The 25,259-nt window shown below is 41.3% G+C and overlaps 1 protein-coding gene across 1 annotated transcript in view; it reads left to right on the plus strand.

Moving 5' to 3' along the window:
* Positions 1 to 25,259, plus strand: part of CEP112 (centrosomal protein 112) — a gene marked incomplete at both ends in the record, with an annotated part of 145,394 nt that overhangs the window by 88,709 nt on the left and 31,426 nt on the right. The window contains 2 exons of the mRNA XM_079544254.1: positions 8,869 to 8,931; positions 12,515 to 12,664. Of these exons, the coding sequence (XP_079400380.1) occupies positions 8,869 to 8,931; positions 12,515 to 12,664 (213 nt within the window). The remainder of the gene's footprint in view (positions 1 to 8,868; positions 8,932 to 12,514; positions 12,665 to 25,259) is intronic.

Raw genomic sequence — 25,259 nt, forward strand, 5'->3', positions numbered from 1 at the left:
CTTGGCAAAGCAAGTGAGCATTCAGAAAGCATGACCCTAGCAGATCAGTAGACATGCTAACAATGCTCAAAGGAAGCAACCTTGGAACGCTGCAAGTATCTCATAAAAAAGCTCTCTGAGCAGTGTACATGACTAAACTGGAGCGGGAGAAAAGACTTTTTTTTTCTCTAGATAATTTTCAACATTTAGCTTTTTACTGACTTTTTTTCTATAGTTAAATAGAGACTTTTTTGACTCATCCTGTTAAACCTTTATGCGGGTTCCAGGAACATCTAATTCTTTTTCAGTGCTGCTTTTCTGTGGAGAAGTAATTTACATTTTTGTGCATTGACTAAAAAAAAAGGAAAGTCCAGCACTTGAGTTACTTGGCTACAATTCTTCTGTTAGGATACTTCTGTGAATTTCACAGATAGGACCCCAAGAATGTGTGCAGCCTGGCCAGGGCTGTGCAGACCACTCTGGTAGGTTTTAATGGTGTAGCAGTTACCTGTGCTCTGAGATTTCTGTTACTTTAAATAAAATCTGACAGTTATAATGTGTTTTGGTCTATACCTGTTATAATTCACCTACATCTGCTGCTGAGTCTGGGTGAAGCTAAAATGCCTGGGAGATTTGAAGGTGAAACTTTGGAAGGTTACATATACAAAAGAATATAAAATTCTTATATAAAAGAATATGCATATATAAAAGAATATGCATAAATATACAACATAATATGACATCTACAACATCTTCAAAGAAATTACAGAGATCCTCTAAGAGACGTCCCATTAGAAGTATTGAGTTTCCCCTAAGTGGCAATTTCTGCTCATAAAGAATAAGCATTGCATGCTTTCCATTAGCTTACATTGTTTAATACAAGCTCTGTAGATGCTGTTCTTTGCCAACTATACATTTCATTAACTACCCAAAATGGTTCCCTTTGTATCTATGACCTTATGGGAGCTGGACATCTCTGCAGCAGTTCTGTAGGTTCCTGCTTACACTTTTTTGTGTGCCTTAACTGTTATTCCTCAGATTTATCAGTTGAACTTACAGTTGCCTGCTCTCTAGTATAGTAGCTGATTGAAATGTAAGACTTTGTTTTGTTGCCTTTTTTTTTTTCCTTTTTTAAATAGCTTTGCCAATTCACTCTTATTTAGCTTTGTTGAATGAATGCCATCTGGTCTGGGTGCCCAGACATGGCAGTCAATGCAAGCCAAAGCAAATGTTACCCCATGAAATGTATCTGCTGAGGTCGGCATCTACATCAAACTTACTCGTTATAGCTTTATTTGGAAGAAGGGTTCCACTATTAGGACTAAAATAACAGAAAATATTTCTATTGCGTATTGAAATTTTGGTACAATTTGAAGAGATTGTTGATGTTTATTTGCTCTTTCTTCGTCTGTCTACAGTAGAGCAAAACTACAAGTGGCCTTTTTGCTTGTTTTTCCCTTTTGTAGAGAAAGAAGTATTTAGAAATTAGGGAAGGGATCAAAACACTGCTACGAGTCCTTCAGAGTCTGTAACGTAAAGAAACAAAAGTGTTCCAGAATGACTTGCTTACAGCTGTAGAACATGTCACAGAGTAACACCCACCTTCATTAAATGGGTGAGAAAGAATTCTAATTGTTTTGAACTTCTTGTGATCAGCCTGCATATGCTTCATTGTAACACGATACCAAAGTGCCTCAATTATGATTTGTATATTTTGGTGCCAGAAGGTTTTTTTCTTATGCTAAATTATTAAGTTCTGTCAGCTGCTGGGCTGTCATATAGAGATACAGTAAATCACATTATATTTTGTCATGGATTACACAGAGCAATAAATTTGGGAACAGAGATCAAAGTAGTTTCACAATCACATCTGAGTGTAGGAGGGGTGTTTAACTTGTAGAAAATCTGATTTAGGTGAAACTGTTGCAGTTCTTGTGTGAATTTGAAATGAATTTGGGTGTCTGGTTGAAAATGAATAAGGTACAAATCCCCAGGAGTTCTCCTGTATTGAGTTCACAAGAGTGAATTCTGACCTGCAGCTGCAGGACAAAGAACAGATAAATAATTAAACATTGGGCATGTTAAGTGCCTCACAGTGTCTTATTTATGCTTTTAATTGCCCTTATGATTGAGCAATCCTCTTTTTAATTGGGACTTTTCTGGTCTCGGGTACACTTAGTCATTGCTACAGAAATGCTTTCTGGCTCCGTGAAGTTGTAGTGCTTTTCTTGGGAAGCTTTGTTGTATTTAAAACTACAAAAAATAACCCCACATAATCTTGCTAAGGAGCACTGATTCCTTCACATCATAGATTTGTTAGAGGATTTTGCCTTACTTTGAATGTTCGTCTTTCCAGCAGTAGAAGCTTGACTTCTCTTGGGCTGTCATCTGATGACGTAACTTGGTAATGCCAAGTCTGTCCTTCTGTTGCCAGTTTTCCTTCTATTTATTTAACCAGATTTTCTCCCAGAGTGATACTTGGGATCTTCTTTTGTAGCCCTAATCTTTTTATAAATTGCTTGTTATTGCTACAAATTTCCATTTAGAACAGCAAAGGCAAATCTGAAAAATAAAAGCCACATTCTTTCTCTATGTGGTCCTTTCAGGAGCCTTCCAGTCTCACCTTGGTAAAAGGTAAGGAACACAGGCTGATACCAAACAGTAAAGTGCATGAGCCTCAGAAATCTCTGAAATCTGGTGAAATTTTGTGCTATAAAGCTTGAAACCAAGTCAACTCCTGGATCATCTTGGTGCTGTTGCCCAATGAGTTGTGGAAGAAGCATTAACTTTGACTTGAACCATCAAAGGACATTTAGCAGCCTATCCCATCATGATTGTACTGGGTGTCAGCAGTTTGTGTACAAAAACCATCTGGGCCTGAGTGGGTATAACGTACTAAGTGACCAATGCTCTGGATATAACTTAAATAATCATTTAAATTTAGTTAGACAAGGAGAAAAACACAAAATATTTTAAAACAACAGATCAGGAATGTATGGAAGTTCAGAGCTGAGGGAAAACTATTCCTCACGTAGCACTGGGTAGGGAGTTTTTCATTCTCAACATCTTCACGAGGTTTGCTCGGTTCATCTGATTTGAATGCCATAACACAACAGCCATCTGCCTCCAGGCTCCTCTGGCAAAATGTCACAGTACCTCTTCAGATTAAGATAGCATTTGCCATCTGTCCTGCAAATGCCTGACACTGCGTCAGTGCTGTCTTCTTATAAAGTGTGTTTAAGGTATGGGATGGTTTCATACAGCAAGACTGAAGTATTAACCTGGCTGTAAAACCTTGCGTTGTGTACAAGGCTTGTATCTTGGGCCAAATCATGGAGCAGCCTTCAGGTAAGGTCCAGGCTCACTGCAGCATTGAATACAAGTTGGTGTTAGTGGATCTGGGAAATATTTAGATAGTAAATCCAAATACCTGTTCACTTAGGTGAAGGCAGTAGTTATATTCTAGTATAAGGACTGGGTAAGTTCAGCAGTGGGAGTCTCATAGAAGAATTATTGGAAGAGTTAAATGGATGTATTTAATTTCATTACTTAATTTCAGAATGATTAGAAGTAAGTACACCAGTGGTTCAAATGAAAGGACTGGAAAAAAAGAGTTTTCCCAAGGCACAAAGTGCCCAAGCAGTTTTTTAGCAGGGCCTCATTAAGCACAGAATTGCAATTCTCCATCCTGTGAAGGGTCACATCCATTTCTATTCATTCGTTTTCATTTTTTTGGAATGAAAAGTTCTTAGTGCATGAATGAGAGCGCAGTTGGTTTTTTCCCTTAAGATGCATGTTTAAAAAAAAAAAAAAAAAGAAGAAGAGAAAGATTTGTAGACCTACAAAAGTGGAACATAAAATAGAAAATTAATAGGATTTGTGGGACAGATTGGGATTTCTATCATTCATTTTGAAAACCCTTGAAGTGATTTGGTACTTGACTAATTCTGTTAACATCATTTTGAATATTGAACTACTTTTAATAGTCTTTTTGGGGACTCAAATTACATATTTCAACTGGCATTCTGTTACACAGAGATTCAGCTTTCCATTTGTTATCTGACTGGTGGAGAGAGTGGTAGAAACAGAAAGGGTTTGGACAAAGGAGGCCATCCACTGTCATTACTGGAGGCACATAAAGAAAATACAAGTTTCAGACTTTGAAATCTTCGTGTACAGTCAGATGAATTTTAAAGGTGATCGGCTGATCTCTGAAGCTGAAGCAGACAGGTTACGCTGTTTTCACATCATTTGCTACATTTTGTCATTATTCAGATCATTTTCCTTCGACATCTGTCAAATTGCGCGATCTTGATTTTTGATGCTTTAGCATAATGCTGTCAAACTGAAAGAGAAATATTCCAGAATCTGGAATGGTGTGTTGCTGGTTGGGCTTTTTTTGTGTGTGTGTTTTTTTAAGGTAAATGGGCCCCATTTACATTTGTTCTTTGATGTTAAATTCTTTGCTGCACATCAGAGAACAGTTGCTTCTTCCCTGGAGCAAATTTTCTTTCTTCTTTTTCCCCCACTCTTTGATTTTTCTTTTTTTCCTCCAGTTTCCTTACAGTTTTATCTCACTAATTATGGAGGATCAGGTTATGTATGGCCATCATTTAGCTAGTTGCAGGCATTTTGAGAAGTGCTTATTCCATAGCTGGTTCCCTAACCAGATTCCTTAACTCTGCTTCTCTGGTAGTGAGTATGGCTGTACCTAGCAAGAGCTGACTTTGTGAGATTGTTGTTTTGTATTGCTGAAATTGAAATCACATTGAAACGCTACAGAATCCATTGCAAGACTGTGATGGATTCACATACAGACGAACAGGATGGCGCTGTGCCAGACCTGCCTGTGTTTGGGTTGCAGCAGGGAGGGTTTGTATCCATTCTGTAGCACGATAGAAATCCTACTGCTGACTTTCCATCCAAAAATCGCCATTTGGGAGCTGAAAGATTTGCACAGATTTGTACCACTCTAGAATTAATAGTCATATATGAGCAGCTATGGTGTTGATAACCACTGCAGACAGCCTAGATGTCAGCAGAACGCACTGTCCTCATGCGTGCACGCCCTGCAGTGCCATGGGAACAGCATCCCTGCACCTCCCCATCAGCCTTCAGCAGGTGCTTGGCTGCACTGTGTTCAGATAAAGGTCTGGTTCTATTGAATGGAACTGCATCCAAAAGCTTCCTATACATCTTACACCCTAAAAACTGCGTGTGAAAGTCTGTGTGCAAGCCATGCCGCAGTCTGTGTTTGGAGTACGGTCGTATCATGGTAGAAACTTTGCTACTTTACTCTTAGTAATGTGGCTCTGTTTCATGAAAGGCAGAAATGAAAATCAGATGGTGTCAGAATGGCACCCATTAGTTCAGATGTCACATCTGTATTTCTAATGCTGTTTTTAACGCTTGTGTGAAATGTTTGGTTGAAGTCGGTGCAGTTCTGCTCAGCAATCACAATAGGATGCTTTAAGGCTTCTTGTAGAATTATGGTTGGTTTTTAAAACCAATTAACTGTAACCAGGACATAATCTTTTTAATGCAGAAGTCCTCACTCTGTAATATAAAGTAACTGCATGTTAAATTGTCATAATCAGATAATTTTAGCTAAAACGTGTATTAAGTGTGTGAAACTAAACAAGTTAATTTTTTGAATCGGTGGGATTCCTCTATGCCTTATCCAATTTAAACCCTTTTATTACAGAAATGGATATTACAATTGATATTTCTGACAAGTTTTTGCCAAGCATGAATTTCAACAGCTACCTCTCACACACGGAAAACTAGTTTAAGACCATTAACTATATTTGCAGTGCTGCCCATTGCTATAAAAAGAGTTAGACTTTAATGAATACTGGCTGACCCTCCAAGTGTTCACCTTCCAGTTGGATTCTTATTCATTATGTTTCTGAAATAGCATGTAACCTGAAAGTGAGGGAATGCCCTTCAAGTAGGCAGGGTGTGCTTTGTGCAGTGCACCAGATGAGAGCCTGGGAGAAAAGAAGCCCAGGAAACTGCTGCTTGTGTACATTGTGCCAGTTTTAACCTTCTCGTTTGTCATATAAATCCACAGCTATGTGTATTTACTTTGCTGTAAGTCTTTTCTGACAGAGAAAGTAAGTAAAAAGGCCTTCCCTTTTTTTGTGTGGCAGTGCTTCATGTGCCCAGGGGTGTAGGTTTATGCTTCCCCAGGCTGCAAAGCAACAGCTGATGGTCTGCAAGTGTGTTAAATGTGGTTGAGCTGCAGGTTTGGAAAAGGGAAATGTAAGAGAACACAATGGAAAAGAGTGTCTGTGAGCATGGCCACGAATTAGATCTTTTCAGCTGACCATTGGATACAAGTAGGAGAAACTGCCTTCTGCTGAGCATCGCAGGGCCATCTGTGCAGTTTGTGACGGTGCAGGAGCTGTGAGGTGTTATGGATTTGGGGAGAAAAGCTGCAGTCAGCTGTGGCCATAGGGGCTGGGTGGGCAGTTTTAGACAGCTAGGGCTGGTCTAAATGCACGTTTGCCATCTCCAGGGGAGTTTTGGTACCTCTGGAAATCAAACCCCTCAAATAAGGATGCGTTAAATGCAAGTGTTTGTTGTTGACTTGGAGACAACTTACTGGTATTTTGCAGGTTGGAATTTGTTGAAGCCATTGCAAAATAAAATGTAGCTGCATTTAGATGAACTTGTCAGATGTACTTTGTCTTTAGAGAGGAAGAAAACACTGAAATTCAGCATCTCTTTTGTATCCCCTCTGTCGTGTCTGTCTCAGGTTGTCCTGGGTCTGTGCAGTGTGAACAGAGGAGCTCTGCTTTGTTTCTGAAAGCTATAGGTTTGTTTTAGTTCTTTGTTGAGATTTCTTCAGGAGGTTTTCAAGCTGCTTCTGTGGGAGATGGAGCCTTTTACCCCAGGCATGCTGAGAGAGAGCAGCTGCAATGTGATCTGTGCAGTGCTTTGCTGGCTGGTAGCTCTGCCTTGCTGGGAGTAGCAGAAATTTAATCTATTGCAGACATTTATTTTTTTACTTCTTTTCCTAAACTGACACTTTCGGTCACTTTATGCTTTATCAACACTGCACATCATAACCTGGACAAGAGTGCAGTGGAAGGAGTTAATGTGAGTGAGCCTGAGCACAAGGAGAAGTGTAGCACAGAGCTGACACAGCTCCTCCTGTGTTATTGCTCTCTTTATCATGCAGCCCTCAGCGTGCCCAGGCAGTGCTTTCCATAGCAGGTCTAAAAAAGGTAGAACTCACTTTATCTGATGCTCCAAACTTCTAATGTATGTTGTTTCAAACCAATGTGTGGTGCCACTATCTCTATTTACAACAACAAAAAAGTGTTCTTGAAATACTTAATGATTGATTTTGATTAACTGTTTATTGATACTGACTAATGCATGAAATACGGAGATTTCATAATCTCAGAATTTGAAGGGATTCAAGGCCTTAAATTGCAGCATTGTGTAAACTCACAGATTATGTTTAACTGGCTGTAATAGACTTACGTTAAGCTGCACCACGGAGCTGCATGATGCAGAGGATCTGAGCCTTGTCATGCTCTCCTGTAGTGCCTTGAAAACAGTCTGCAATTTTAAGCCTCTACATTTAAAGTCCACTAAAATCAGTATCACCATTTGCTTGACCAAAGGGCCTTATGCTTGCAGAACCCAAGTTTAGCCTTGCAGCTGGACCGACCCATGTGGGACAAAGAGGCTTTGAGGCCCTTTGGTGGCTGTGGTCCCCAACCCATGGGGCTGGCGCACGAAACGGAGGGGACAGATCAAAGGTTGGAGCACGAGGTCACGTTGATTTTTGAAAACTTAATCAGCTTAAATTTGCTTCAGAACTCTGCTTTGCAGTGTTCCATCCCCTAAGAAAATATTTTCCTTAGACATCTCTCCTCAGATTGTAGAGCCAAGAGCGTGAGAGTGCTGAGGAGCTCATGGGAGGGCAGTGATGTGATGCTGGTGTCAGTGTGATGCAGTGGGACCTTAGAAGAGAGATGGGAATCAGAGCTGTCTCCTGAAATTAAACAGAAAATATGTTTTAATTATTGTTATCTAATTATTATGGAAAAGAAAGTATTTGAGGTAAACCCTTACAAGCTGTTTTCCCCCGGAAGTAAGGAGGCATATCCTTACTGGACACCAGTGTACCTTGTTTTCGGTGGGTTTTGTTCTTTATCATTGAGTTGTGAGTCACAGAATCACAGAATGGCCGGGTTGGAAGGGACCTCAAGGATCACGAATCTCCAACCCCCTGCCACATGCAGGGCCACCAACCTCCCTATTTATATTAGACCAGGGTGCCCAGGGCCCCATCCAACAAAAAGAAAGCCAGGAGCAGGAAGGAGCTGTGGCCAAAGAGAGCCCACTTGGGCTCTCATGCAGTTTGATCACAGCCTGGAGCAAAGCCTGGGACTGGGAGCGGGACTGGGCAAAAGGAAGCCATGACATCCCCGCATAGTCTTGCTGTTGGTGCTGTACCCCCTACAGCCTGTGCTGGGGCTTTTTCCTTCCGTTTCTCCTTCCCTTCCAGTTGCATCACCCCGATAAACCGGTGGCTGTGTTCCTTCCTCCCCTTGCCACATGAACGCGCTCTCTTCTCTCTCTCCCCCTTTTCTTTTTTTCTTTTTTTCTTTTTTTTTAATCCTCAGAACTCTTTATGTTTTTCTAATAATTGGCAGCAGAGGTACGATTTCTCCCCTCTTTCAAGCGATGAATAGTTGGCCTCAGATCAAAGGCGAGCCCTCGCGGTTTGCTGGCTGCCGCAGAAGGGCGTGGGGCTGGCGTGGGTCCCGGCTCGGTGATGGGCACGGCGGCTCGGTGCCCGGGGGGGCTGCCAGCAGCACGCTGCTCACCCCAGCTCATCGGGTGCCTCTGTCTGTGTGTGTGTTTCAGGCCAACGGCCGACTGAAGCAGATGGAGAAAGAGTGCAGCCAGAAGCTGGCCAAGTCCTCGCAGGTAGGTGACGAGAAGACAGGAGCTTCCCATGAGCTCATTTGATTTGGAGACCTGATGAAAAGTGTAATTACTTCTGCTCTTAAGTGTAGGTCTTTATGATCAGGAGAAGCTGTAACCATTTCCCAAATCAAATATACAGAGTCATCCTTAAGACTTTAACCTCAGGAAAAAGACAGAGACATACAACTCACTATAAAAGATTTTTTTAATTATTTTTGGAGTTTTCTTCTTTTCCATCTTTTGAGAACCCCCAGAGGATTGAGCCCTCTGTCTTGGAAATGCAGCCCCAGCAGCAGCCCCTGTAAGCAGCACAGCCCATGGAGCCCACAGATACCAGATAGCCCTGCAGATACCAGAGCTGTGTCTGCCACCAGGTGGGCTTTGCCCACAGGAATCACAGAATCACAGAATGGCCAGGGTTGGAAGGGACCTCAAGGATCATGAATCTCCAACCCCCCTGCCATATGCAGGGCCACCAACCTCCCATTTAAGAGACCTGACTGCCCAGGGCCCCATCCAACCTGGCCTTGAACACCTCCAGAGACGGGGCATCCACAGCCTCTCTGGGCAGCTGTTCCAGCACCTCACCACTCTCTCTGTAAAGAATTTCCCCCTGACGTCCAACCAAAATCTCCCCTCCTCAACTTTTCCCCAACCATTTTCTCCTCAACCATTTCCCCTAGTCCTGCAGTTATCAATTCTTTCAAAGAGTTGATTCCCCTCCCCTCTGTAGGCTAGGTCCATGTTTGGCTCCATGTTAGGTCCACAAGGTCCATGTTAGGGCAGCAGTTCCAGACGGGCATTCTGCTGGTTAGTATTGCTGCTACCCAATTTTTGTTCTGAGGGTGATGAGGCACTGGCACAAACTGCCCAAAGAGGAGGTGCCCATCCCTGGAGACACTCAGGTCAGGCTGGATGGGCTCTGAGCACCTGATAGAGCTGTGGGTGTCCCTGTTCATGGCAAAGCAGTTGGACTAGATGGCTTTCCAACTCAAATGATTCAGTGAATCTAAGTCAGCATCTTGCCCAGAATAACATTTGGAAGAATGCAGTGTCCTGACAGCAAACAGTTTTTACTTTGACTTTTTTCGTTCTTTAGTGTAGTCTTTAGAACATGAAAGGTGAAAATGTGTGCTGAATTTGCATACATGCTTTAAAAAGCTAAGACAGGATGATTGCTAAATATTTCAGCTTTCAGTTTGATTGACAGGTAGTACTGAAGTGTGAAAGATGATGGAGATGCAACCAGAAGTTAATCTTTTAATAATAAGAAAATTGCCACGAGGATTTACATGGAGGTGTCATTCTTCTCATTCCTCCCAACCTCAGCACAGTGCCTTCCTGTTACTTTCAAAGGCGTTTTCAGCAGTGGCAATAATAGTCTACTCCTCTATTAAAATCAATAAAAGCACGATAAAGAAGAGTTTAGAACCCTCCAAACTGAAGAGGGGAGATCAATGGCACAATGAGAAGAAATTGCAAACTCCAAAGTTTGCGAAACACTTCAAAATTTGTAAGGCTTTCGATTTCTACTTTTCAGCTACCTTTGGTAAAGCTTTAGAAAGAATAAGACTTGAAATTATGGGTCTGAATAGCAGAAAATTTGTGAAACCCAAAACGTAACGTCATGCGTGTCAGACCTTAAGGAAGAGATCCTTCTCATTGCTAATTCTAATTTACCTTTTGTTTGTCACTTTTATACCATTGTCAGCTTCTCTGTGCCAGGCAAACTGTCTGAACAAAAGTGGGTCTTGATCCATTTGTTAAAGACAGATGGACTAATCCCAGCATTTCTCAATTTTTAAACAAGGGGCAAGAGAAATGGCTTTAATTGTTACAGTGGGAACACCTATGTAGCACAGTGCAAAGCCATAAATATCTAGTCTAAATGTCGTAATAAATTTTGTCAGACTGAAATTTATTGGCCTGTAGAATAGTCTCAAAATGGAAAAACTTGGAGATGTGTTTTTTTTTAAGGTAGGCATTGCTGTAGCTAACACACACTGTTCTCTTTATTGGGGAGAGATGGACCCAGCAACCAGACCTGGCATTCCTCTGTGCTTTCTGGGGCAGACACAACACATACATCATATGTCAGGGCTATTTGGCACAATGAAGACGTTTTACCCTAATGTCTGAATTTCTTTACTTTTGTGGGTTTGAATCAAATCCCTAGTGTTTCTTGAGCATAGTCTTTTTCTTGCTCAGTATTAATAATGGGTCAATTGCAACTTTTCTTGTGGTCACGTTGCTGACAACATCCGTCTAATCTCATGCTCTGTGGCCTCTTGGAGCATTCACTTTTAACACCCACAGAAAGGAGATATTTCAAGAAATTTCCTCTGAAGTTTATGCAAAGTAAACAGATTTTTTTCTCTGAAAAGTACTGCATAAAGCAGATCTTTCTCCATCAATTCATGCTGAAATTCCCTAGCATGTGTTTTAGAATTCCTCTGCCAGCCCAGTAAAAACTTTAAATTTCACTTCTGTTATATTAATGGGTTATTTTATCTTTTTTTTTTTTTTTTTAAGTGACAAAACAAAATATACACAAATCTAGGAAATATCCATGTATGTTTTACTTAGGATCTGCTTTGCTCTGTAGGATCTTCAGGACCAGTAAGATATAGAGAAATAAATTAGAGCGAACTTTTAAGTCCTTTTCCTCTTCCCTGGTGGTTCTAAAACCATCACTTGTAGAATATTACTTCTTGCATCAGTTCCATCCCATTAGCAGTTGTTTTGCAGCAGCTTTTTTCTTCCAAAATAATGATGGCCCAAGTGTAGTTCAGTGCTCTGTGATGACGAGGAGCATTGCAAACACATCGGAGCGCCCCGCTATCCCCTCCCTGGCTGCCTGTGTTGGAGCTGTTCTCATCTCCAGCAGTTGAACCTTGAGTCTGGATATGTACATTAAAGTCAGTGGCTGTCCCATGTGGTGCAGTGATGACTTCCCTGTCAGCATAACATTCTGTAAATAAGCCTGAAGGATCTGATGTAGTTACGACTTTCCACGGTGATTTAAAAAAGGAAAATAGTGCTACAAGTACATTTCAACAAATAGGGAGTGAATCATATAAGCAGAGTACTGCAAGGTCCTGGGTGTTCAATCAGGTCCTGCTGCACTGCCAAGCAGAGTGCATTCCTTTCAGCTGCACTGAAGTTCAGCATTTCATCCCAATAGGTGAACGTGGGCTCAATGGAGCTGGAAGGTGTAACTGTAGGAAATGTACACAGTTATCTTCCTGCAAATTTTCCACACTCATTTCAGGGCAGTGGAAACCTGCAAACTTCCTATATTTTGAAGATCACAGATGTGCTTTGTTCTCATGAGTAAATATTTTGGAATGTCATAGTGGAAAACTCTTCCAAATACTTTGTGTTCAGCAGGTTTTGTTATTTGTAGCCTCGCTATCTTCCTTTTCTTTGTATGACATTTCCTGCTTGCCGGTGTGCAATGTGTTAACTGAGAATATTTGGTTTGCGCAGCAATATGCCAATGCCATGCTCTTACCAAGCATAAAAACATGCCGAGTACATGCCTGTTACTGAAGAGAGATTTAGCATGCTGTTTTCTTTTTAGATCATAGCTGAACTTAAGACAACCATTTCCTCTCTGACAGAAGAGAACAGCCAGCAGCAGCTCGCTGCAGAACAGCGGCTCCAGGAAGTTGTACAACAGTTTGAAGATAAGAAGCAGCAGCTGATTACAGATAATAACAGAGCAATCAAGGTAATCTGGGATGTTAGTCACTGATGCCACAAGCTGGGTTGGTGTAATTAACCACACTGTTCTGCAGTGGGCAGATGAACGCAGGAATCGTTCCTGCTAACACGCCACTCACCAATTCCATTCACTGGGCTTTGGTCAGAAGTTGGGGTTTGGCAAGTCTAACCCATCCAGTCAAAAGCTTGAAGCTCTCCTTTTCTCCTAATGTTAACTTGGGTACTGTAACAGGTTTCAGCACGTTCAGATGGTGCATCACAGCAGCTTCCATTTGGTTTTCACAAGGAGATGGCAGCGTTTGTGATTAAGCTCACAATGAAGGAAAGCATGTTTTTAATACTATGAGGGGAATCAAGTTTGTTATTATTATCTTTGAATTTCTCCATATTTTGTTTTGCATCAGAGTTGCATTCTCTGGCCCGCTGTAAGCTTCTTTAAGGAAGCATTAAGAGTCTGCTGGTGTGAGTGTCCGGACTGTGTTCCTTGCTGTTCACACACCTTGCCTCCAATCAGCTGCAGAGGACTCTTTTTAAATGTCTTTCCTCTCAGAGTAGTAAAGAGCAAAGGAAGATTCTTTGAACAGCTGTAATCTGTTGGGCTTGACAGCTAAAGCACTTCATTAAAAATGGTGTAGAAGGAGAAAATGCTTTTTTTCTTAGTAAGGGCGTTTTCCAGTGCCAAACAAAGAATGATGCTATTAAATCTGGGAACTCATGAAAAACCAACTCCTATAGTTTTTCTGACTTGTTGTGCTGAAAAGAAATGGTGGCAGTTTTACATGTTGGAACTGTCTGGTGTTCATGTAGGCTACAATTAATGTTGTCTTCTAAATTTGAGTGTTTTGCATGATGAAATTAGATTGACATTACTATTTCATTATTTGGAGAGTGCTTTTTCTCCTTTTGCCATGAACTACTTAATGATGTTTTTCTCTTCATTTGTGTGTGTTTCTTGAGGAGCAGAATTTTCTTTCTGATCATTCGTTAGTCTATCCTGTCAAAGGTTTACAGATATAAACGTTGGTTGTAATTTTTTGTCCAAGTTGGATCAACGGAGGTCGGTTTTATTTTCTTTGGGATCTGCAAATAGGATATTGTTAAGTCCCATTATTTTGGAGTACAGTTGGGATGATCCCACTTATGAACATGCATTATTAGTTCCCCAGCATTCCAGGGGCCAACTGGGTGTCCAAAAGCACTGTGACAGTGGAGCATCCTTCCAGTATTACAATGTATTCCAGTCATGAATACACTGAGATTCACCAGTTGTCATGCATTCTACCTCCAGAAGTTATAGCTTTGTAAAACATGTTTGAGACTGCTTGGCAGCTTCTTTTCTTCTCACCTGGTGCATGTGCTACTATTGAATTTACAGATTCACAAGAGTTACTTTTACTGGAAGCAATTCAGCTGTTAGTAACAGCAGCTTTTGAACACTAATGGTTATGGATTCTATGAAATCCTTCTCCATGTAAATGTGTTTTCTGCCATTATAGACTTAATTTGGACATCATGACTCAGAATATAATGGAATACATACAAACCAAAGGGGAATTGTGCACGGTGTTTCTGAGCAGTGTCCTGGTGAATTTTTGGCCCTGGTGCCGTGTTTTCTAAGATTTGGTCAACATGGGGAAGAAATTGCAGGAGATGTTATACTTGGAGATCTGGAACTTTTGTTCAGTATCATTAAGGTTGTACTTGAAAAAAATCTTCCTTTGAAACCACTGATTTATTAGAAATGAACTGAAAGCCAGATATCTGAGCAGAAAATTCTTAGGAAGATGAACTGCTGCATATACTTGTACAAGAGTAAAGAGATGTTTTTAATATTCAATCACTTTGTATTTTTAAGAACCACACATATTTTCTAGACAAGCATATGCAGAAATACTTTGCTTTATATTAGCCTGGGGCAAAAAAACTGTGCCTGGTGAAGTGGAATCCTAGATGTACTGGGGATAGGGAAAGGAATCTATCCCAGGGTAAGCTGAAGACCATGAGAGTTGATTGAAGAAACATTTTAGAGACAAAGCAATTCTTAATATGTTATAAGCCTTACAGAGGACTTAATACAAGCTATTGAAAAGACTATCGCTGAAAAACAGGCAATTGCTAAATATAACATTGGTTTAAGCTAACACTGAGGAACGGATTGCGATGTACTTTATATGGTATTGGGTGACTTCCTGTACGGCCTTCCACTTATTATTCTTTTCAAAGGGAGAAATATATTTTTACAGAAACCAACTGGCTCTCAGAGAAGTTCCACGTTTAGTCAGTAAAGTGATATCCAGATGTGGATGCCATCGTACATGATTTTGATGTTAATGCAAATTCCTGACTCTTTTCTAGTTTTCTAAGTCCTTATTATTTCATGATTTTATCCATCTCCTCGGTCTTGATTTTTCTTAATAGCATCTTAAGCATTAGCAAAAAAAGAATAAAAGAAACTTAAAAACATTTTGCTTCTTTTGACAACCTAAAAACCCAATCTGAGCAACACTTTTAGTCTTCAGATGGCCTCAATTTGGGTCAGTTTGAGACACGCTTAAAGTACTTGGCATTCTGTATTGCACTGTGATTTGTCTGGCCTAGGGCAAGCCAAGCTTCGTGCTCTCAGAGTCATACAGTCAGGGTAAAAGCTTGGCTGGTGAACTTCCTTTCTTGTGGCTCAGGAGGTATCCACTTCGGATACCACCAAATTGCAACATCCAGCAGCAAGCATCCAAGTTGCAGTGATCTGACAGCGCTGAGCAACGAGGTGACTGCTATTGCTGCCTCCTTCTGCTGCTGAATGTGAGCCTGCAGGGATTACGACAGCGCTGGCACAGGGGATGGAGCACGGCTCTGTGCTGTGCACATCCCTTGCCTTTGAACTTTCCAGGGCTTGCACTCCTTGGAGCACAGCACACGACTCTGCAGCGGGCCTGGCACGGGGCAAAGCCAGCAATGCTCACCTGGTCTCGGTGCCATGCTGCTCCCCTCATGTGCTTGCACTTCAAAGATTAGGAACCACTGGTTCAGATCGCAGGATTAGTTGAGAGCACAATTATATTAATGCCCTGCAGATGGTTGGAAAAGCTTCATAAGTTGTAGTGTCTGTTAACCTGTTTGTGATGCTTTATGCAGGGATTTGATGCTCAGCTCTTGAGAATGTCTATGCAGGAGTTCTGTTGTGATGTAAGTGCTGTGTAAACTTATTAAGGCTAAATTTAAACTAGCTGTCTTACATTCTGATAGCAATCTAGCCACAGCAACCCGTAGCTCAGCACTGTCAAATGGTCAGAATGTTTACCTAACTGTTCTGGTGCTGTTAGCAGTGGTTACTGCCTGGATTCAGCTCTAGCGTGCAGCTGATTGCATTGTAGAGATACCTGGAGGTGATTTGTGAAACCCTACCCTCTTTTTTTTTCTTTTTTTTTGGTGAAATTCCTTTGGATTCTGGGATTGAAAATGCTGCAGAGCTGCAAAACAGTCAGAATGTTTTAATGCAGAATTAGATGGCCAAGTGTGGACTCCACATCAAAAAGCAGATTGTGGAAAGAAATGGATGATGGAGAGCATGCAGCGACAAACCCACAACAGAAAGGGAAGAGAATGATGCTTTTTTGCCAGAAGAACCACATTTGTTATTTGGCTCTTATTACTGATTCTAGTATTCTGTTATGTCCCCTGAATTAACACCAAAATTTCATTAGCAAAACATGTTTTGAAGATGATGTATTTCAACACTTTGTGTATCAGCCAAATCACGATCAGATTAATTCCGTTAATAAATAGAACTTAAAAGATTTCTAGGAAAGAATGTCATACAATAATGTTCTTCTTTATGTGAAGAAGTTTGAAACAGTTGTTTTTCTTCGTTATGTTTTAAAATGTCGAGGGGAAAAAATCAGAAGTGTGACTTATAGCCATAGAAACACAAAGGAGAAAACTTCTGGTTTGAACTTGTCCAGACTAACGTGGGCACTGAGCACTCTCAACAGCATCACTGTATTGTGTTAGATGCTGCCCTATCTTGGAGCAAGAAAATAATTTCCTCTGTGCAAACGCTTGGCTGAGGCTTTATCAACACGGTGACATTTCTGAGTGCAAATATCAGGAAATCCTCTGCTGTCACTGCCCCTGTATCAGGTACCCCGCTTGGTAATCCCCCTTCCCTTTCGCCTTTGGTTCCAGCTAAAAGTAAAGCAAATAATTTTAAGCCTTGGGTTGTTTAAAGCATTCAGAACATTTCTTCAAGGGCACCTGATATCTTTGTTTCCAAAAAGTAGTTGTCAAAATATACTGGTGGTGTTTGCAAATCCCTCTAAATGCAGTATAGGAGAGAAACGATGTTTTTAAAAATGTTGTGAATAAACTCCTTTTAGTTATATTTTAATATCAGCCATGTTTATTAGCAAATTCCACTTGTAATTACAAATAATATTTGGTGTTAAAAGAAAAAGCATGTCAGAACTGTGGGAACATGAGCTGAGTGATGGGAGTCCTGCAGAAATGTTTAGCCTGTTGTCCTCAAAGTACCTTTTGGAACACTGGAATTACTTTGTATTTCCCAATGATGTTCTTAATAAGAAAAATTACAGTTTCTAGATTTTAAAGTCCCAGGCAAAGCTAGCAGTCAGTGTTCTAGATGTCTTATTAATGCTTCCGAAGGGAGAAGATGCATCAGAGAGCGTGCAATGTAAATAGACCTGGAGTACTGTACAGAAAAGAAGCATTTTTGGTTCTGCCTTAGAAATGAGACAGCACAGTGCAGAGCCTTCACTCTGTCTGGGTTTGTGGCAGAGCTGGAAATTACCTCCAGCTCCTGAGCTCTGCTCAGGGGTGCATCCATCCCTTCTGCACGGAGCTTCAGGATCCAAGCAGTAACAGGGTTAGGGTTGGGGTAGGGTCCAAGCAGTAACAGAACTGCAGTGCTGCGTGGTTGGAGTGGTTCTTGGCAGTGAGGGAGCCCAGTGTGAGACCACATCTAACAGCACACTTGCAGTCTGGTCAGACCCCTTTGAGAGCCCAGCCAGTTCCGTTCTTTACTTTTTTGTTAAAGCTTCTGACAAGTTTCCAAGCTGTGGCAAATAAAGGGGGAACGATTTACATGTTCAGCATTTTCTTTGTGTGTACAGCAGGACTGTACTAACTAGCTGCTCAGAAAGCTCTGGCCATGTGTAACTGATAGCACTGGGAGCATTAATAGGAAAAAAAAGCCCGGTAGGCTAACAACTAGAACCTAAAACTTAGGCTAAAGTGAGGGAATATTATTTCAGTGACTTTCTTTCAGTGAGTCTTGACTTGCTTTCTTCGCCACCTTGCACATGGATGGTAGCTTTTATAATGTAGGCTGCTGTTGAATAACTGCTCGGAGAACTTTAGCCAGTAAGATGCATTATTTTTTAGTAAATCTTATTGTAATGTTTACCTTAACTTCTATGATTTTTTTAGCATATCAATGCCTGTGAAAAGGAGATGAGTGTTTCACTGTTGAAACTGACACTGGCTCGTGTCTTATAAAACATCTGGTCAGAACATGCATTGCAATTTGGGATGGTTCCGTGACCACAGACATGCCAAATTCTGCCAGTCATTGGAAATCTTCAGTGATGTGTTTGTCACCAAGTTCTCCAGAGGGGTCTCAAACCCCCCTAATTGCCTTTGTGGCAAAGCATTCGCATCCTAAGCCATTTGGTGTGGTGAAATAAAGAGTTTTAAGGGACTATCTTGATGTTAAATACATTTAGTCATTCTTCATGGGTCTCTACTTCTTTGTTGCTGGCTTTAGTCTGTAATAATAGTCATAATTCTGCAGTGTCTTTATTAGTGGGGAATTACAAGGCACCAGCATAGAAGTTTTTGTACCTTAGCGTTGTAAAGCAGTCGTGAAAATTTACCATGCAAATAACATTATCTTGCTCTTAACTTCCTGTACCCCATTGGATCAGCAGAGGAACTCGTGTCGTCCAAACAGGTTGGCAAATGAAATCTGCAGGGCGTTTATGCTTTAGGTTTCTCTTTTACATGGGGTCCAAGCTCAGAAGTACCTGCTTTCCAGTCTTTGTTGATGTGAACATTAGTTTGACCCAAATTTATTCTGCAAGAGAAATGAGAGTTTTGCCCCAAGCTTGTTGGCTGTTATTTACATTGTGTCTCGTGATTCCCTTACATGGCTGTCTTTAAAAAGGCTGTATCAACACAATCGTGAATGGTAATGGTAATAAAAAAAGGCTTATTTTGTGTTATGGTTAATCAGCTATTAATAGCAACCAACATTTTGAAAAACCCTCTCTCCTTTTCATATTCATATCTGTTTTTCTGCTGCCACAAATTGTTTCATTGTATGAGGCGCAGTACCTTCTCTTCAAAATTACAGGGTTTCAGATGTTTAGCCAATCAGGCAGGCTGAGTGGCTGAGCATCTGCAAGTACTTTATAATATCTTTGACATGCTTTGTGAGACAAAGAATTGAGTCATCTTTTTTTCCTGCAGCAAGCTTTGCACTCTGGCATTTTTCTCCACTTTTCATGTCTCAACACATTGAAGAACTTACCATGGCCAACAGCAAAATCAGACTTACAGGTTTTATAAAAGCCTAGAACCAGTGCTTGCCTCGTCTCTGAACTGCAGTCCAATTCTGGTGGGCAGGTTTAGAAGTTTGGATTTTTCCTACGTTTTCATTGTTGTGCTCAGTGTCTTTCTTTCCCTGCAGAAGAAACTTTGCTGCCTGAATGCTCTTTCTTCTTTCTCAGCCCTAAAGGGAGGTCACGTTTCATCTGTCAGTCCCCAGATTACAGAATTAAAGATGCCATAAATGCATGATACGATATGAAATCTCATGTAGTGAAGCTATCGGTTTCTCCTAGCAAGGTAGACTACTGTAATTTTTGGAAATTCATTGGAAAAATGCCAAAAAAAGATTACAAAACAACCCATAAAATCACTGCTTTTAACTGCCAGAACTGGAGTTAAAACATGAGTGGGGTCCCTGTCTATTAGAAGGATGCAGAGAAAGCACTCTTAATGATGAGCATTAAATACAGACAACGTGAGCCTATGCTGGTAATGAAGATGAGCAGACAAGGTTTTTCTCTGCAGTATAAGAAATTGGAAATGAGCTTTTTTGAGGCTGTCTGGACAGTTGCAGTTTATCGTGCTATTGCTTTTCAAAGATGCTTTACTCTCCAAAAAGCAGAGGGACTTTTATGAGGAGGAGAGAGCGGAGCTTAGAGAGACAGAGCTGGGGAGAGGTCCAAAGTTATGGGGCACGCTGCGTGGGAGAAGAGCCCATGCTCAAATCCCTGGGACTTTACTGAGAGGAAAAATAAAGAAGATAAAGATACAAACAAGTGTCTAACGTCCTCCAAACACAGGGCATCTGCAAAGCAGTCTGTGCATAGGACTGTGTAGACTTTCCAAAGGCTGTTCTTTGTTCCAGTTCCAGTGAGTTCCTGGAACGCAGCCTCCTTCCCTGCTCCTGGAACAGCCTTGACTGCAGGGCTTCTCCAGCCATGTAGGTGGAAACACAATATGTGTGAACTATATATTCAACCAACAAAAGATTGCTGGGGAAAATGGCATCTTCAAAGCAAACCTTCCATAGTCCACAAACATTTATTACTCTGTAGTAAAGGTTTTAAAACCTGGCACAGTAACATGCATTGCAGGGTTTGGCAAATAGAGATCTGGACCCACTCTACTTATCAGCCTGTATTTCCCTAAGATATCTCTCTTTTGGTGTGGCTGATCCCAGGAGTGAGATAAAATAGCAGCAGATTGCATTAGCTTATTCAAGCATGCCGACACGATTTCTAGTATTTGTGTAAACTTTTTTTTTTTTTTTTTTTGCAAAACTGTGTGTTCTAATATAGTTTGCTATCATTTCTGTGCTAATTGTGGCGCTAGCTGCTCCAGGGATATCAGCAGGAGAGGAGCCACCGAGGATTTCAGCCCTATACGTTAAAATCTTCCTGCCAAAATTATTATTGACTTTAGAGATCTTCAGATTCCATTGAAAATTTTCTGCTGGCTCTCCACTTTTACATGCAGCTCTGTAACTTTAGCAGATCACATATCAGCATATTTTTAAAAAATGACTTGCAAACACTTCAGAGTGGCAGATCACAGCAAAATAGCAACGTGCCTGTTAAACTTATCAACTTTTTGCACAGTAGCTGAGCCTTTCTTAAAGTTACAAGAGAAACCTGGTGAATCTGAGGCTGTGTGGGATAAGTGCCTGTGTTTAGGGGCAGGGCAGCAGTGGAATCGAGGGGTCAGTAGCACTCTCAGCATTTTTGGAAAATAGTGCATCTTCTAGAAAGTGATATTTTTCCTACAAATGAAAATACCTGGCTTCCTTAGCAGTAAAGGATTATTACAAAGGAAGACTAAAGGAAAGCAGCCAAAGCTGCCATATTTCTGCCACTGTCTTGCATCAGTGGAGTCGAGAAGAAAGGAACTTTCCAAGTTACAGTACTGTGCTTGAAAAAGAAAAAAGTGGGCGAGGACTTTTATCTGTGTATTCAGTAGATCAGATGGCAAACTCACCCAGACAGCCTAGCAGGGGAGCAGCTTCTGCTCTTCTCAGTCAGCCCCGCATGATGTGAAGCAGCACCGAGGACATCAAAAGCTACAAATATGCATTGGGAGTGAAGTTTGGGGGTTTTAAAAACATCTGTCTAATTAGCATGGCTTCTATATTTGCAAGTTCTGGCTCTGACTTTCTCACAGTTCCAAGCTGAGCAGAAGTGGCTTTTTCATCTCACGAATTTGTGTGAAGAAGTTAAACCTAAAAATACTGTCACCAAACTTGACCCTTCTGATCCTAGATATAATCCTATCTCATTTCCTTCTTGTATCAATCACTCTTTTGTGCCCTGGTAGAAATGCACACTCGAGCAGCTAGCCAATTTTCTTCTGGAAAAAGGAAAAAAAATTCAGATCATTTTAATTGAGTGTTATTATCAGCCAGTTCTTGTGGTTTGACACGGATTCAAAATGAAGCAGTTCATCTGCTTAAAGAATGCACAGGCACTAGTATAACAACTTCAATAAGTTTTTGGATGCCTTCGTCCTAAAGGAAATTTGACTTGTCCTTCAGTGGAAATTTTTTGTGCAATTGGCAGCCAAAATAGCACTAGAGCCCCAAAACTGAATAAAATTCTATTTCTGTGTATCAAATTTTGCCTTCTTTCTCATCAAAATTTGTACAGTAAACACTTTCATTTAGGCCTGGTTCACCTTGTTGCCTTGCAGTTGAAACAGACTGCCTCAATGTCTTCGTATAGTGTACAAGAACATAAGGCAAAACTGTAAGTTAGTTTCATTGAAAATATTCTTCATTCTTCTTTGAGCCTTTTGCATGTGGATTCTGCACTTAGAGCACGTGCTCCATCGTGCACTGGGGTCTGGGATCCTTCCCTAGGAATGCAGTACTGTCCCTGCTTCATGCACTGCCTACATTGTGCTCATTCTCTTCATTGATTAATAGAATTCAGTGCGGTATTTTATTTGTTAACCCTTGCAAACATGCATGAAGCAGGCTGTAGGCTTGATGCTGAAGCTTGCAGAGAAGACTGGGAACTTCAAGGCTGAAGCTGCTTCATAAACTCGTCTCTAGACTTGTGTCTTTGACCTCTTCCAAACACCTTTGGTCCTCCACTGAGAAAACCACCTCACAAAGCTTAAAGAACTCACCTGTTTTCTCCTTCAGGGGTCTATTAAGTTTATTCTCAAGCATATGGAATGAGTATTGCTTGCAGGATAAGCTGTAGGACTCTCAATGAGCTTCTTGGCAAAAGTTCCCTGTGCAACTGCCAGATAAGAAAGGATTGGAAGAGGAGTAAAGCAGAGATTCGCCAAGCGCAACAAAAGCCACAGTCCTCTGACACAACCACTTTTTAACTACTTCTGTTACTAAAGCTGTTTCTGCTTACTTTTAGTTCAGGTTTTCATGGCACTAAAGTCAATAACTTCATCTGTCAGTGTGTTAATGATTACCAAACTGAAAACCAAACTGTTCAGCACTGGCAGTGTTTGTGAATGATCTAATCCATTAATGGAACCAAACAATAGTAGTGGTAAAGGTACCTGCTGGAACTGCCTTCGTGAACGTTGGCCAACCAATCGTGAGAACCCCAAATTTGAATTTCTAATGTGTCTCCCCCATTTGGCACCTCAAGAGAGCTATATCCTCAGTGAAAATAGCAGATTGCCAATTATGGAGGATTCATTAAGATTTGCTGAAGTTCAAAGCGAAAAAGGCCAGTTCCTCACAGGTCAGGGCAACTCTTGTAGTGGTTCCTCCTTTGCCTCCAGCAGCAGCTCTTCTCCAGAACCTGTTTAGTTTTCTGCCAGCTCTGTTGGCAGGTGAAGAGAGCCCCACATCACATCTCCTTGTGAGTAGTTTTGTGCTGGAAGCCTATGCCCTGAATGTGCTGTTTTCCTGGCCCAGCATGGCATGAGATCTACGTTTCAAAACTTGTCCATGTCAGCCTTAGAAGACAAAACGTTCACTGCTTTTTTTTTGAGTTCTTCCATACAGTCACAGCTCAGTTTCACACCGGATTTGATCTCTCTTTAGAACATCAGGAAGAAATAACTCCTGCTATGTAGAAAGGGAGGAAAGCATCCTCGGGCACGTTCAGGTCATTTGTGAATCAAAACGCAGGCCTTGTCTACTTTCTATATCACTGAGTGCCCATAAGTAGCCTTCAGTGTTCCATCTCGACCCTCTTACTGCTGTTATCTGTGTGATTCCCTTCTCACTCCCCATCCTTTCCACCAGCAGAGCCTAAAATGGAGCAGGCACAGGGAGGATGTGCTTGTTGGGCATAAGGATGCCCATGGGCACCTGTCCTGCACCTGGCACTGCTGCTCCACTCCCAGCTTGCTGTGGGAGAGAGCTTGGGAATACAGATGGGAGAAAGCTCAACGTGAAAAGGGAGTTTGTTTACTCACAGAAAACATGGGAGTGGCTACATGAAACTGTATAAAGAAAAATTTGGGCTACCAAATGCGAGATACCTGCAGACCAAGTCAAACTTCTGCAGGTAGCTTGGAGGAGAAATCTAAAATACGTATTTTGACTATGATTTATTTAATAATGATTTATTTTAGAAGGCATCTGTCTGCCTTCAGATGCTTATGCTGTGTATAGTGCCTTTTCCTTTCTCGTATGCTCTACCAGGTCTCCTCTCCATCCTGAGCCACATCAAATGTGCTTCCAAGCCAGGTTTGGCACTGCTGTGAACTCATTTGCCAGCACCTGCGTCTAATAATCCAGCCTCCCTCAATATGTGTGAAGGCTGTCATGCCTCCTCCTCTGCAGAGGACAAGCTTATTGCTGCCTCCTTATCAGATCCCAAAGCTGCATCAAGATGGATGCAACTTCAACAGTATCAGAATTCTTAGTTCTTTCATGCCACGTCCTGCGTTGTTCTCCTCGCAGTTTATGTCTCATGTGTGATAAGGAATAGTTTTCTGAGTGTGCCTGAGGTAGCTGGAAAGCTGTGCTCGCTCTGCTATGCAGGTCTAATGAGAGACGTTAGTATGTAACAGCAAAATGAGAAACCGGTGCTGCTTCAGAACTTTATCTGTTTTCTGTTATTTTTAATGCTTTTGCATTTTAAAAATGTCATCTATATAAGAATATTTGGAACTACTTACACATAAAGAAAATATGGAAAAATGAAAAGAGCCTGCCTTGCTTGTAGGCTTGCCAAGCAGGCTTGGCAGCTCTCGCTCTGCACTGATGGAGCATCGCTCAGCCGCCCGAGCTCCTGCAGCATTCCCTACCTGTACAGAAGCATTTCTAAAACCAGGAGAAGACTCCTTGGGATATTGCCCTTGTTCAGAGCTTTCTGGGTGATGAGTGAAGTGTCCTGCAGGTGTGATAATGATCAAAGACTTAAACAAGAAAAAGAAGCTAAATCAAAACTCCCTAGAAATCAGATCTTCCTTGTCATGACTGCAATAAGAGTTCTGGACATTCAACAAAGAGCATATCTTGAAGTCAAAAATAGCTGTGGCGTATCTTTTCCCTTTCTCACCCTCTTCCAAGTTTACTCGTGTATAAATTGCATCTAATTTGTCACTGGTAGCGGTGAAATTATCAGCATCAAAGCATCGACTGCAGGGTCCTGCTGTAAGTGCTGCAGCAGAGCTTCCTGCCCAGGGGTCTGCTCTGCCCACAGTGCGTTCTGCACATTTTCTTACAGACCAAACAGCTCTGACAAGGAACTGCTTTTAAGGGAAGCACAGCCAATGAGTTTAAGCTGCCCTCATGCTTTATTTTTTTATTGGTGATTCCAGTTCAACAAAAAAGATGACTTTAGAGCTAAAGAAGTAGAGTTGTAGGTGCTCCCAGAAAGGAGTTTTAAGCAAGAGACAAACACTTTAAATAGAAAGCTAACAGAAACATTTGAATGGGTTGTAGAGCCTGGCCTTGTTCTTTGCTATGTGCATATGTGTTTTTCTATCTAAAATATTTAGTACAAGTATTCCAGAGCTCTAAAATGGAGGACGAAAAACTTGCAAAGAAACTGGGATAGATCTAACCCCTGTCTGATTCTTTGGAAGAAAGATGAGTGTAAAGGATTTTCGAGATGTTT

This window comes from Tetrao urogallus, assembly GCF_951394365.1.
Source record: "Tetrao urogallus genome assembly, chromosome: 18".
NCBI classification, from domain to species: Eukaryota; Metazoa; Chordata; class Aves; order Galliformes; family Phasianidae; genus Tetrao; species Tetrao urogallus.